Source organism: Neovison vison, chromosome 2, assembly GCF_020171115.1.
Source record: "Neovison vison isolate M4711 chromosome 2, ASM_NN_V1, whole genome shotgun sequence".
Classification (NCBI taxonomy): domain Eukaryota; kingdom Metazoa; phylum Chordata; class Mammalia; order Carnivora; family Mustelidae; genus Neogale; species Neogale vison.
Window position 1 is genome coordinate 205510334 of NC_058092.1, and position 12925 is coordinate 205523258.

Sequence of the window (12925 nt, forward strand, 5' to 3'; positions counted from 1 at the left end):
AAATTTTAAATGAGCTATGAAACAATTTCAGACCTGAAAATGACTTTAGTTATCTTCTAGTCCATCTTTTCTCTTTTTAGAACTGAAAAAATCTGAGGCCCCTTGACCCAGTTCACATAGCTAGTTAAGGGCAGCACCATGGTTAGGTCTCTGGCTATTGGTCTCCTAATTTAAAACTTCCACCGTCCAGTGGCCTTGGTTGTAGAACATGCCAATTTGAGAAGTAATGGATCCTCTTTTTTTTCTTTCATCTGTTTTATATTCCATTATATTGTTTTAATCATATTTATTATTCACATTTCCATACATTTTGCTTACTTATATGTATATACATGAAATGTTTCCTCCCAGAAAAACTTCTTTTTGTCTCACAAAAATTTTTAAGGCTTTCCTCTGGTTTTTCTGGTTTTCCTCTACTACCATGGAGATTTACTATATAATCTACCAAACTATAAGAGAACTTGAAGATAAATGCCTCTCTTAAAGCTTAGTCCTGCCTTCTCTGTGGGAGTTTTAATCACTCTTTCCTTCTCTCTTTTTAGAAGGCATCCCATTAGGTAATTCAGAAGCAGACAGACAATTGCTGGAAGCTGCAAAGGCTGGCGATGTAGAAACTGTAAAAGTAAGATATGATCTTGCATTTTTGTTAATTTTAGATTTTTATTTGCAGTGTTTAATGAATCTGTATTGTTGTAATGAAGAGCCTAGTTACTTATATGTTCCTTGTTTTAAAAGGTTAATAATGATACTCTAGTTCTCCACAAGTAAGAATCTTTGTTAGCAAAGAAACTTTTCACATGCATCTCAGTAAATACCTGACAATCACAGATTTAAATAAAGTGCATGTTTATGGAAATAAATTTCATTTAAAGAACCGATTTGTCCTTTTAAAAGAATAAGATATCAAATTATTGTCATTTATTTACATATGACACATACAACAGGAAAGGGACCAAGAACAACTAAACAGTGTCACTGTGTCAGTGTCTTTCTTCTGGTTTCATTTCTTTGCCCTCTCTACCACTGTGTTGCCATTTTTCAGAGCCACTGTCTCCTAATAATCTTCAGTTCATCTAGCCAACTTCAGCTCTTACATGGCCCATCCCCATGGTTGTCCTCCATAGAATAACCCTTCCTCAGATTTTCCTTTACTTTTTACCATAGAGTCATATGTAGTGTCTTAATGCCTGTACCAGATATTTCTGTTACCTACAGAAGTTGTATATCCCAGTAAATAACTCAGAAGCTTTACATTTTGAAAGAGCAAGACTACTTTTCCATTAAACTAACATAGATTAAAAAAATTAACATGTTTTATGAATGAAATAATTCTTGAGTAATGCACTGGGGTTTGGGGGTTTTGGGGTTTTTTCCACTTTATTCTAATGTTACTTTTAATTCCCAAAGCTATCAGAGAGAAAAAATCTTTGTTATATTCTCCCACCCCTGCCCCTCTTGCTCCTAGACTTTTTCAAAAACAGTGCTCATCCTATTTAAGGGAACAGTGACATGCAATAAGTTTTATAAAAATCTAAATTTATAAATTTGTGACAGAAGTAGCTACATGAAGAAGTTTCACTATTATTTTTGTTTGGTGTCCTCAGTCCTGAACAGACAAATGACATAAAGTCAATTTTAGATTTTCAGAGAACGAAATATGTTGGTCTCATCTGAACTTGAGCTTTGAAGAAACACATCACTGTCCTTTTAAATAAAGAGATTTCAGGAAGTTGATTTAAAAGTCAGTGTGATCTTTTCTGCTTTATCTCTGTAGATAGTACAGTCATCTCCAAGTAATTTAAGATTTTATTTTTTAATAATTAAATTTTTCAAAAAAAAAAACACCATTATAATGGAATCTTATTGTTTGACATGTTTTATATTTATATTTTCATTCCCTTAAGTGGAAGGTTAATAAGATACTGGAAAGAGAATTTGGTTTCTATTACTAAGTATTACTGACTTGTGGAAAAACAAGTCACTTAAGTTAAAAGAAATGAGTTGATTTTTTTTTTTTTTCTGGAAAATTGATTTAAAAATTAAAGGCAGTTAGTTAAAGGTCAACTAGCTGATTTTTTGTTGAGGGGGTAAAATTTTCAAATGTTCATGTGCTTACATATGTTAAAGAGCATAAAGCTATATTCAGTATATATAATATTGGCTAGACTTTGTTTTCATAAAGATAAAAGGAGTCCAGGGGCGCCTGCGTGGCTCAGTGGGTTAAAGTCTTTGCCTTTGGCTCAGGTCATGTCAAGCCCACGTCAGGTTCTCTGCTCAGCAGGGAGCCTGCTTCTCTTCCTCTCTCTCTGTCTGCCTCTCTGCCTACTTGTGATCTTTGTCTGTCAAATAAATAAATAGAATCTTTAAAAAAAAAAAAAAAAGGTAAAAGGAGTCTAGAGGAAGAAATAGATAGAAGAGAAGAGCTGGGGGCAGGAATTGGGATTTACAGAACAAAATAATGCCCAGTAATGGATTGAAGAAGCCCATCCTTTCTCTCTTCATTCTCTGTGAGTAAGTATCTGGCCATCTTCACTTACCCCTACTTTTAAAATCACTTGGTGGCGAGGCACCTGGCTGGCTCAGTTGGTGGGGCAGATGACTCTTGATTTCAGGGTTGTGGTTTCAAGCCCCACCTTGGGTGTGATTGCCCAAAAATAAAATCTTAAAAAAAAAATTTCACTTGATAGTAGTTTATCTTCACAACCTTTGTAGCTGTTACCTGTCTATAGACAGGAGGCTTGGTGTGAATTACTGGGACAGTAACATCTGCGTATTACCCAGTGAACACTTAATTAATTATGTGGTGTTTAGTGGAGATCCATCAGGCTAGATACTTCTTACTAAGTATTAGAAAACTTGTCTCTGAGTACACAGAACTAAACTGGGAAGTGGGGAGTAAAGTGAGTAGTAGCACTTGGCACTTGTATGAAAAATATTCATTCCTAGGGCGCCTGGGTGGCTGAGTAGGTTAAGTGACTGCCTTCAGCTCAGGTCATGATCCCAGAGTCTGGTGATCAGATCAAGTGAGTCCCAGATTGGCCTCCCTGCTCAGCATGGAGTCTGCTGCTCCTTCTGACCCTCCCCCCTTTCATGTGCACACGTGCTCTCTCTCATTCTTTCTCTCAAATAAATAAAATCTTAAAAAAAAAAAAAAACCCCTCATTCCTACCTAGAGCCCTTCTTCAAAGCCATAAAATACTGTCTGAAATGGGACCTTGAGTCCATATACCTAACAGCCTCTTGTTTGGGAAGCATAAGAAAGCTTTATCAGTCCAGTAATTAAAACCCTTGAGGTTAAACCCACAGATCTCTTCCTCCATTGATTTATTAGCTTAGGGTATCCCTAAGGGATAGGGTATGGTAGAATAGTAAAAAGTCTTTCTAATATGGATAGTCCTTAAACTTTTTTTGAGCACCATGATTTATTATTTATGTTTCTTTTTTTCCCCCAAACATTTGTACTTTTCATACAAGCATGAATAAAAGTGTTACTCTTAAAGCTTTTCTCAGCCAGTCTTCCTCATCTAGACCACAGAACACAAAGAAGTATTTTACTATTTTTTTAGTTTTCCCAAGGATCATAAGTCTAGTTCTTGATTATGAGCATTACCTAGGAACTTGTTAGAAATGCAGGTTTTCGGGGCGCCTGGATGGCTCAGTGGGTTAAGCCGCTGCCTTTGGCTCAGGTCATGATCTCAGGGTCCTGGGATCGAGTCCCGCATCGGGCTCTCTGCTCAGCAGGGAGCCTGCTTCCCTTCCTCTCTCTCTGCCTGCCTCTCTGCCTGCTTGTGATCTCTCTCTGTCAAATAAATAAATAAAATCTTTTAAAAAAAAAAAAAAAGAAAGAAATGCAGGTTTTCGGGCGCCTGGGTGGCTCAGTGGATTAAGCCGCTGCCTTCGGCTCAGGTCATGATCTCAGGATCCTGGGATCGAGTCCCGCATCTGGCTCTCTGCTCAGCAGGGAGCCTGCTTCCTCCTCTATCTCTCTGCCTGCCTCTCTGCCTACTTGTGATCTCTCTCTGTCAAATAAATAAATAAAATCTTTAAAAAAAAAAAAAAAAGAAAGAAATGCAGGTTTTCAAAAAAAAAAAAAAAAGAAATGCAAGTTTTCAGGCCCCGCCCCAGACACACTAAATTGGAAAATCTAGAGGCAGGACCCAGTGCACAGGAACATTTGAGAACTGCTGACGTAGAGCAAAACTTTTTAAACTTTAAGGTGCTTACAGATCATCTAGGAACCTTGTTAAAATGCAGATTCTGACTCAGTAGATGGGGTTCTGAGATTCTGCATTCTTAACAAACCCCAGGATCCAGCTTACCTCTACTTGCATTTGTCACAAAATGGAAGTTAGGATTGCCAATAATCGGTGCTTTAGATTACCTTTATGTAAATAGTAGTAGTAGTAATGGTAAAATTTACCCACTAGCTTTAGCAAAAGATGATACATAGATAAGAGGACCACAGGGATTCCCAATAAATGACAGAGTGAACTAAGAATAAGTTATTTCTAAGAATACTGTTTTAATGAGACAAATTCAGTCAGACGTTTGAAATTTCTACTAAATGAATGAAAACCTATCAGAATATGTAGTGTCACATGTATACTGTGTTCCATCCTGCAGAAACTGTGTACTGTCCAGAGTGTCAACTGCAGAGACATTGAAGGGCGTCAGTCTACGCCGCTGCATTTCGCAGCTGGCTACAACAGGGTGTCTGTGGTGGAGTACCTGCTGCAGCACGGAGCTGACGTGCATGCCAAAGACAAAGGGCAAGTACCAGTGATTGCCATGGCCCCTTTTCCTTCATCTGACCTTCTTAGGAAAATCTGGGAAAACATTTTTTTAATAATTTTATGGTAGTTGTGGCTCTTTTGTTTTCGGGCAGGTCTGTTACCTAACACTGGCTTAAATGTCGCTTCTTGGTTTCAGTTAACACTTTATGATGATTAGCCTTTATATAGACTTACTTGCATCATGCCTTATAATCTTATAATAACTAAGGAGATTAGTGTGATTGATTTTCAATATAATAAATTTTTTTCAGTTTGCACTGAGGAGATTTGAATTCTTCCAGTTTATCTTAAAATCATTTTTCTTTAAAGATAGACAATTCTTGGAGTCCCTGGGTGGCTTAGTTGGTTAAGCAGCTGACTCTTGGTTTCAGCTCAGGTCATGATCTGGGGGTCGGAGAATCAAGCTCCACTCAGAGTCTGCTTGAGATTTTTTTCTCTCCCTACAACCTCCCTCCTTAACCCCCTACCCCACCACCCCTCCGGCTCCCGTATGTGCTTGCTCTCTAAATAAATAAATAAAATCTTTAAAATAGACGCACACACCTCAATTCTAGATTGAGTCTATAGGTGTTTGTTATGTTCTCTACAATTTAAAATACTTTTCAGGCAGCCCTCTCAGGTCCCCTCCCTCTTCCGGAGCTTTGTACTATCATTTTACTATTGCTCCCACCAAAAAGAAAAAAAGAAAAATGTTTATATTTTTAAATTTTCCTCCCCACGCCCTCCAAAAATAATTCCATTTCTGTTTCAGTAGATTTAGGTTCTATAAAATACAAGCAGTGTGATCCCTTACGCAGCTGAAGAAATTTATCAGCTATATGCAATTATCTAAATTAAACATATCTTTGTGATGCATTGCTTATGTAATTTTTCATTTCAGAGGACTTGTACCTTTGCACAATGCATGTTCTTACGGACATTATGAAGTTGCAGAACTTCTTGTTAAGCATGGAGCAGTAGTTAATGTAGCTGATTTATGGAAATTTACACCTTTACATGAAGCTGCAGCAAAAGGAAAATACGAAATTTGCAAACTCCTGCTCCAGGTATATTTATGTACTTACTCTGGACCTGATTTATTACTAGATGTTTATTATATTTCTAATAACTTTCAATATAAACTTAAACTGGTAAAGGGGTATGAAGCAAAGCTATATAATTCTCAATCTAGATTTCAGAATAAATGCCACGAACACTTCATTTTACTCTGTGGGGATGTTTACCACACATAGATTTATTATTGTATAAAGCCAGCTATCATCAAGTAACAGTTACCTGATTATTATCCTGATTTTTCCTATATACTTCTTTAACCTCAAAATATTTGATAGGTTATGTAATTTATAAGCCAGATTTAATTTGGCACCAATAAAATTGATAATACTAGTTTAATTCAGGTATCCGTGTAGATATTTTACAGTAAAAACAAAAGTTAGGGTACTTGGCTCACTTAGTCAGTAGCTCATGCAACTCTTGATCTTGGGGTCATGAGTGCAAGCCAACATTGGGCATAGTGCTTTCTTAATAAGAAATACATTAAATTTTTTTAAAAAAAGAAATAGCTAAATTTATACTTTATCTCAGGGATTATGAAAATAAGTTGTTCATGAAATTCTGCCTTATTTTGAATGTAGTTTAAATTTTTACTGAATTGCATTATAGGGGCTCTTGGCTGGCTCAGTGGGTAGAACATGCAATGCTTGTCTCAGGGTCATGAGTTCAAGGCCCACACTGGGAATGGAGCCTACTTTAAGATACAAGAATAATAATGATAATAAATAAGTTGCATTATAAAAGCCCAATAATGTTTAACTGCCTCTGTATTCTTTTTATTAGAATTTTCTGTGTACTATATTAAATACAACAAACATGTTAACCTTTAAGGTAGCATCTCCCAGTATAAAATAGGGTTGTTTGCTGTAGTTCCATTAACTATTTTCTCATAGACTAAGGGCAATCTTAAGCAAGTTCCTCTTTGTTTTTCACATGCTCAGCATGGTGCAGACCCTACAAAGAAAAACAGGGATGGAAATACCCCTTTGGATCTTGTTAAAGATGGAGATACGGATATCCAGGATCTACTTAGGGGAGATGCAGCTTTGTTAGATGCTGCCAAGAAGGGTTGTTTGGCCAGAGTAAAGAAGTTGTCTTCTCCTGATAATGTAAATTGCCGTGATACCCAAGGCCGACATTCAACCCCTTTACATTTAGCAGGTAAGTGATCGAAGTTTCACAGGGTTAAGCTCAACATCTGAGGTTCATTTTACAAGAGTAAAATATTTCCTGAAAGTAAACTGAGAAGATGCAGTTCAAATATTTCCTAATGCTACCATTACACCTGAGTGTGTTCGTAGAGGCCAGCTATGTTTCGTGTTCACTTTAGTACTGGTGCATTGCCGCAGTAAGAACAATGGAAGGAGAATCTGCCAGTCACTGTAGTGCTTTAGAATCTCTATTCCAGTCACCATAGTTTTAAATCCTTTTTCCTTGAGTGAGTTTTGGCTACAGAAACTTGAAAAATCAGCGTGCTTCAGCGAGCCTTCCTCATGGAAAGTTAAAGCTTTCCATTCTTTTGATGACAGCCATTCATTAAAGCAGAAAAAAAGTCTTAAGGCTTTCTAAGGTCACATAAACCTATTGCCAGAGTTGTTATATTCATTCATTAGGTCTGCTGTAACAAGGTACCACAGACCCGGTGACGTAACAGAAGATTCTTTTCTCCCAGTTGTTGGAGATAAAGGCATTGGCAGCATTGGTTTCTCCTGATGCCTCTCTTCTCGGCCTGCAGATGGCCACTTTCTAACTGTATTGTGACTTGGCCTTTTGTCAAAGTTGTATGCACGTGTTTCGTGTCTCTCACTGTTCGTCCTAATCTTTTATAAGGGCACCAGTCAGATGCGATTAGGACCTTCACTAACAGCCTCATTTTAACTTCATTACATCTTTAAAGATTTTATCTCCTATTACGAAGTCACATGCTAAAATAGTGACAGCCAATACAAGAATTTGGGAAACAGTTGAGTACATAACATTTTTATAAGCTTCACTCGTGAAATTGACACAGTGCACCTTTTATTTATTTATTTATTTATTTATTTTCAGTGCAAATGCACAGCATTTCAGTTCAGTTTCTTTAGCTGCATTGAAAATGCTAGGGAGTGGGCCATTAAAATCACTGAGCTTACAGCTAATACTTCAGTGGTGTTACATTGTAGACATAATTTGACTCATACAAGTTTATCTAAATACATAGAGTTTAAAAAGAAAAAAAGTAAATAGAGAAAGTAATGCAGGTGTTTCTGCCACTTTGTGTAATATGGGAGATGGAAGTCTACCCTTCTCTTTTTTTTCCCGTTTATTTTAGTCTTATAGTGTGAATAACAAAGTATGTTCCTAGTATTTAAAAGATAATTTTGGTGATGTGTGATTTGTATTTTTAAATTTTCACCCACTGTCCCAGGAAAAGAATTACTCCGTATGTCTTTTAGAGAATTTTGAAAGCGGTAACCACATATTAACATGGTAAAAAAAGGCTTTTACTTCCACTGGCAATCAGGAGTTTCTCATCTATGCAGACAGGATGTGACCTGTGTATATTTGAATAATGCTGTGTATATTTATTTACAGTAGCTTTTCTGTATCTTTATGGTAGCTTCTCTAGAACGTTTAATAATTACTATTTAAACCCATGTTGTCAGGTGCCTGGGTAGCTCAGTTGGTTAAGCGTCTGTCTTCAGCCCAGGGTCCTGGGATCGAGCCCCATGTTGGACCCCATGCTCAACGTGGAGCCTCCTTCTCCCTCTCCCTCTCCTCTGCTCCTTCCCTCTGCTTCCTCTCTGTTCTCTCTCTCTTCCTCTCAAATAAAAATCTTGAAAAATATATATGTATAAATCCATGTTGTCTTTGTAAGTGGTAAATAGGTTGTATGTAGAAAAATTTCTGCCCCCTTGTGCAGTATTACACCTTGAGACCTGGAAGGACTTGGGGATTCGTTGTAATACTTAGCTAATGATAGTTCTTTGGTTTTGTTTTCCCTCCTTGATCTTACTGAATTTTTTGACTTTAAATCCTTAAGCATAAGAATAAAAACTACAAGAAAATAAATGTGAAAAATATTTTGAACTGTTTTAAAGTTTCACGTGGTAGCTCGTTTTATGTTGACAAAGTTAAGTTCTAGATTTGCTCTCAATCTGTGATTACGCATCAGATAAAATATACTTTTATCATAAGACTGTACCAAGATAGCTGACAATTCCCAAGATGACAGCTAAGAGGTTATGGCACATTTATAATATACCAAGTTTTATTTCATGGCTTTAACATTAGATTTTGCTGCCATACTTGCAGAGATGTATATCCCTAAGATCTCTCTCTACAAAAAGCATGTCTTTGTGTCCTTCTGGGAAAATGCTGGTGTGCGGCCTCCTACTCTGCCGACCACTTGTGTTCCTAACTTGGTTTTTATATACTTGAATGCCTTTTACTTGTGCGGCCTCCTACTCTGCCGACCACTTGTGTTCCTAACTTGGTTTTTATATACTTGAATGCCTTTTACTTGTAGTCCTTGAGACCACGTACCTGAGTTTAGGAAGTTGCATATAACAACAATAAAGCCAGGGACTTTGGTAGAAGACTTTAGAAGGAAAGGTACAAGGAAATCGATCAGTTTTAACTTTTGAGAGTTTCTGAAATGAGTGAGTGGCATCACTGAAAGCTTCCAACTTGAGACCAGTGGACAGTTTTTTCCTTAAGCTAAATTTTTAATAGACTCTGGGGAATAATCAGATTTCTATAAAACCTCTCTCTCTCTTTTTTTAAGAATATATGTGCTTTTTATACAGATATATAGATGTCATTGTCTATAAATAACAAGTGAAAGTAATTGTACTTCTTTTCTAAATTAGCTGGTTATAATAATTTAGAGGTTGCAGAGTATTTGTTGCAACATGGAGCTGATGTGAATGCCCAGGACAAAGGAGGACTTATTCCTTTACATAATGCGGCATCTTATGGGGTAAGTTCTTTCACATTACCTTTTAAAATCTCTGAAATTTTTTAAGTGGAAGTCAGTATTGCAGTTCAAAGGGCATTTAGTTGGACTTTCTCATTTTTATAGAGGAGTAAATATGAGGACTAAAGAGATTAAATAATGTCCAAGTCTCAATTCTGAATCTGTTGTAAGTGAGTTGTGTGACATGCAGCACATCTGTCATTCACTGTATTACCTTCTTTAGCACCTCCTGTTTTCAGTGAGATGTTGATGGTTTTGTTTCTTTGTTGGTGCCAGGAAACCACTAGCACTTCTAGGAGTCTCTGTAGAGATTCAGATGCATTGTTCCTGAGTTCGTAAGAGCCCTGAATGTTACAATCAGTATTGATCATATTCAGTAGTATAGTTGGAATAACTGAGAAAGGTTGCTGGATTATAAATTGATGTTCAGCAGTTATAACACTTGAATAAATGAGAAATTGTTTAAGTTGTATTTATTTATTTAGTTCCCGTCCTATGTAGAATTCTTAAATATTTAATAATTTCTCATGTTTATTAAAATGCCTTCTGTAATTTTTAATCAACTCTCCATAAATTATGGTGTTGGGGAGAAACACAATTTTTCTTCTCCTTTCCAGAGTAGGTTTGAAAATATGGAAAACAGGTATATAGCTAGTTTCTTTTTAGGAACTAAAATGTGATGATATTTTAGACTGTAACAGGAGTATTTTCTTTTACAGCATGTAGATGTAGCAGCTTTACTAATAAAGTATAACGCATGTGTCAATGCCACGGACAAATGGGCTTTCACACCTTTGCATGAAGCAGCACAAAAGGGACGAACACAGCTTTGTGCTTTATTGTTGGCCCATGGAGCTGACCCTACTCTTAAAAATCAGGAAGGACAAACGCCTTTAGATTTAGTTTCAGTAAGTGATGGACTTTTGAAAAATCTCAGTGCTTTTCTGACTTTTTAAAGTTCACTTGGTATGTATAAAATGTCTTCCTTGGGGCGCTTGGGTGGCTCAGTGGTTTAAGCCTCTGCCTTCGGCTCAGGTCATGATCCCAGGGTCCTGGGATCAAGCCCTGCATCAGGCTCTGTGCTCAGCAGGGAGCCTGCTTCCCCCTCTCTCTCTTTGTCTGCCTCTCTGCCTACTTGTGATCTCTCTCTCTGTCAAATAAATAAATAAAATCTTTTTTTAAAAAGTCTTCCTGGTGAATGTGGCTAAATCTGTTTTTTTAGCCCAATTTAAACTTAGGACTTCTTTAGTGTTAAAATATAATATGTAAATAATAGGATTATCAATCAGTTATTGTATTCCGAGTGCTTTTGAAAATAGGAAAAAAGGTCCCATTTTGGGGGGTAGAGATTACTTAAAAATAAAATCTTTAGGAAAAAAGTACATGGTATAGCTGCTTAAATTAGTTGCTGGGAAACAAAACAGGTGCAGGCCCTCAGTGAAGGCTGTTAACGATGCATACTGTGCAGAGTCATATAGGACATAGAGGTCTTGATGAACTTTCCCAGCCAGAGACATTGCCCTCAGGGTGTAGCCACAAGGCTTCTAGTAGGGATTCCCTTCCCTCCCACATGGCCTCTTCCCAAAGTTCCTATTTGCTTACCTTACTAGTAATGTTCATAAAACAAGCTTATTCCTCCAATTTTCTATGAAGTTTTTGTTCATTTAGTTTGGTTTTGGTTTTTTTCCTTCCATCTCCCAAGGGAACTCATATAGACATTTCCATTGTAGCCTCGACCTCTGCTTTGGCCACTGTGACACAGGTGCCTCTCTCACCTCGACCACTGAGGAAATTGACCAGGGCCACGGAGGGAAAGGGAGAAGAAATTCTAGTTGAGATGGAAAGGCAGTCTTCCCTACAGATTGCTTTCTACTGAGAGAGATTCCACTGTTACAAGTTGCCTGAGAAGCTGATTTAGTTCTGCTGCTTTGGGACTTAAATAGATTTTTCTCAGCAGGCTAACCGCCCAACAGTGTTTGTAATATTTCTTCAGGGAAATGTCTGTCTACTTCCAAACTACCCTGAGAGTGCACTTTTCTAGTTCATTCCATCCATTTGTTAGTCCACCAGACATAAGTGATGTGAAACAAAGTGCTCTAGAGGACAGGTGTGGACTTCAGAGTCAAAATGGACCTGCCATAGAATTCCAGCTCTACCACTTAGAGTTGTACAGCTTTCACCTTGTGTGATCTCTAAGCATCAGTCATGTCATCTATAAATGGGGGCAAAATATGTCTGGTTAAGGGACACCTGCTGGCTCAGAAGAGCTTACTACTCTTGATCTTGGGCTTCTGAGTTTGGGCTCCACGTGGGATGTAAAGAGTACTTAAAAATAAGATCTTTGAGGGTGCCTGGGTGGCTCAGTCTAAGTGTTTGCCTTCGGTTCAGGTTGTGATCCTGGGGTCCTGGGATCAAGCCCTGCATCGGGCTCCCTGCTCAACAGGGAGTCTGCTTCTCCCTCTGCCCCTCACCCCTGCTCATTCTCTCTCTCTCTCTGTCTCAAATAAATAAAATTTTAAAATAAATAAATAAAATTGATACTATTATAACTCATTTTGGTGTTTTTCAGAAAATCATAGTATCAAAGTCAGATTTTTTTTATGCTCTGCCACTTGAACAGTTTTTTTTTTAATTTTCTGTGTCTTGAAACAGATGTTCTGAATTATTTTATATTTAATAACAGTTTGGCGATATCACTTGTTTTACTTTTAATTGTTTTTATATAATATGCAATTCTCTTGCACATCTGCTGAGTATTTGTCATATTTTTAAATGTATTCTGTTGGTGTAGGAGAATTTTTAAACTTACTTATCACAGATTTAATCTCTCTCTGACATACACCCTAGGCAGATGATGTTAGCGCTCTCCTGACCGCAGCCATGCCCCCTTCTGCTCTGCCTTCATGTTACAAACCTCAAGTGCTCAATGGCGTGAGAAGCTCAGGAGCTACCGGAGATTCTCTGTCTTCAGGTCCACCCAGCCCATCAAGTCTTTCTGCAGCCAGCAGTCTTGACAACTTATCTGGGAGTTTTTCTGAGCTGTCTTCAGTAGTTAGTTCAAGTGGAACAGAGGGTGCCTCTAGTTTGGAGAAAAAGGAGGGTGAGACATTCTGTAAAAATA

General features: G+C 37.5%; 1 protein-coding gene across 1 annotated transcript in view; it reads left to right on the forward strand.

The window, feature by feature from the left end:
• The window catches only part of TNKS2 (tankyrase 2), a 69627-nt gene that overhangs the window by 36727 nt on the left and 19975 nt on the right, over positions 1-12925 (forward strand). Inside the window, exons 13-19 of the mRNA XM_044240096.1 lie at positions 543-622; positions 4624-4769; positions 5674-5839; positions 6788-7007; positions 9698-9807; positions 10524-10712; positions 12652-12904. Coding sequence (XP_044096031.1) covers positions 543-622; positions 4624-4769; positions 5674-5839; positions 6788-7007; positions 9698-9807; positions 10524-10712; positions 12652-12904 — 1164 coding nt within the window. The remainder of the gene's footprint in view (positions 1-542; positions 623-4623; positions 4770-5673; positions 5840-6787; positions 7008-9697; positions 9808-10523; positions 10713-12651; positions 12905-12925) is intronic.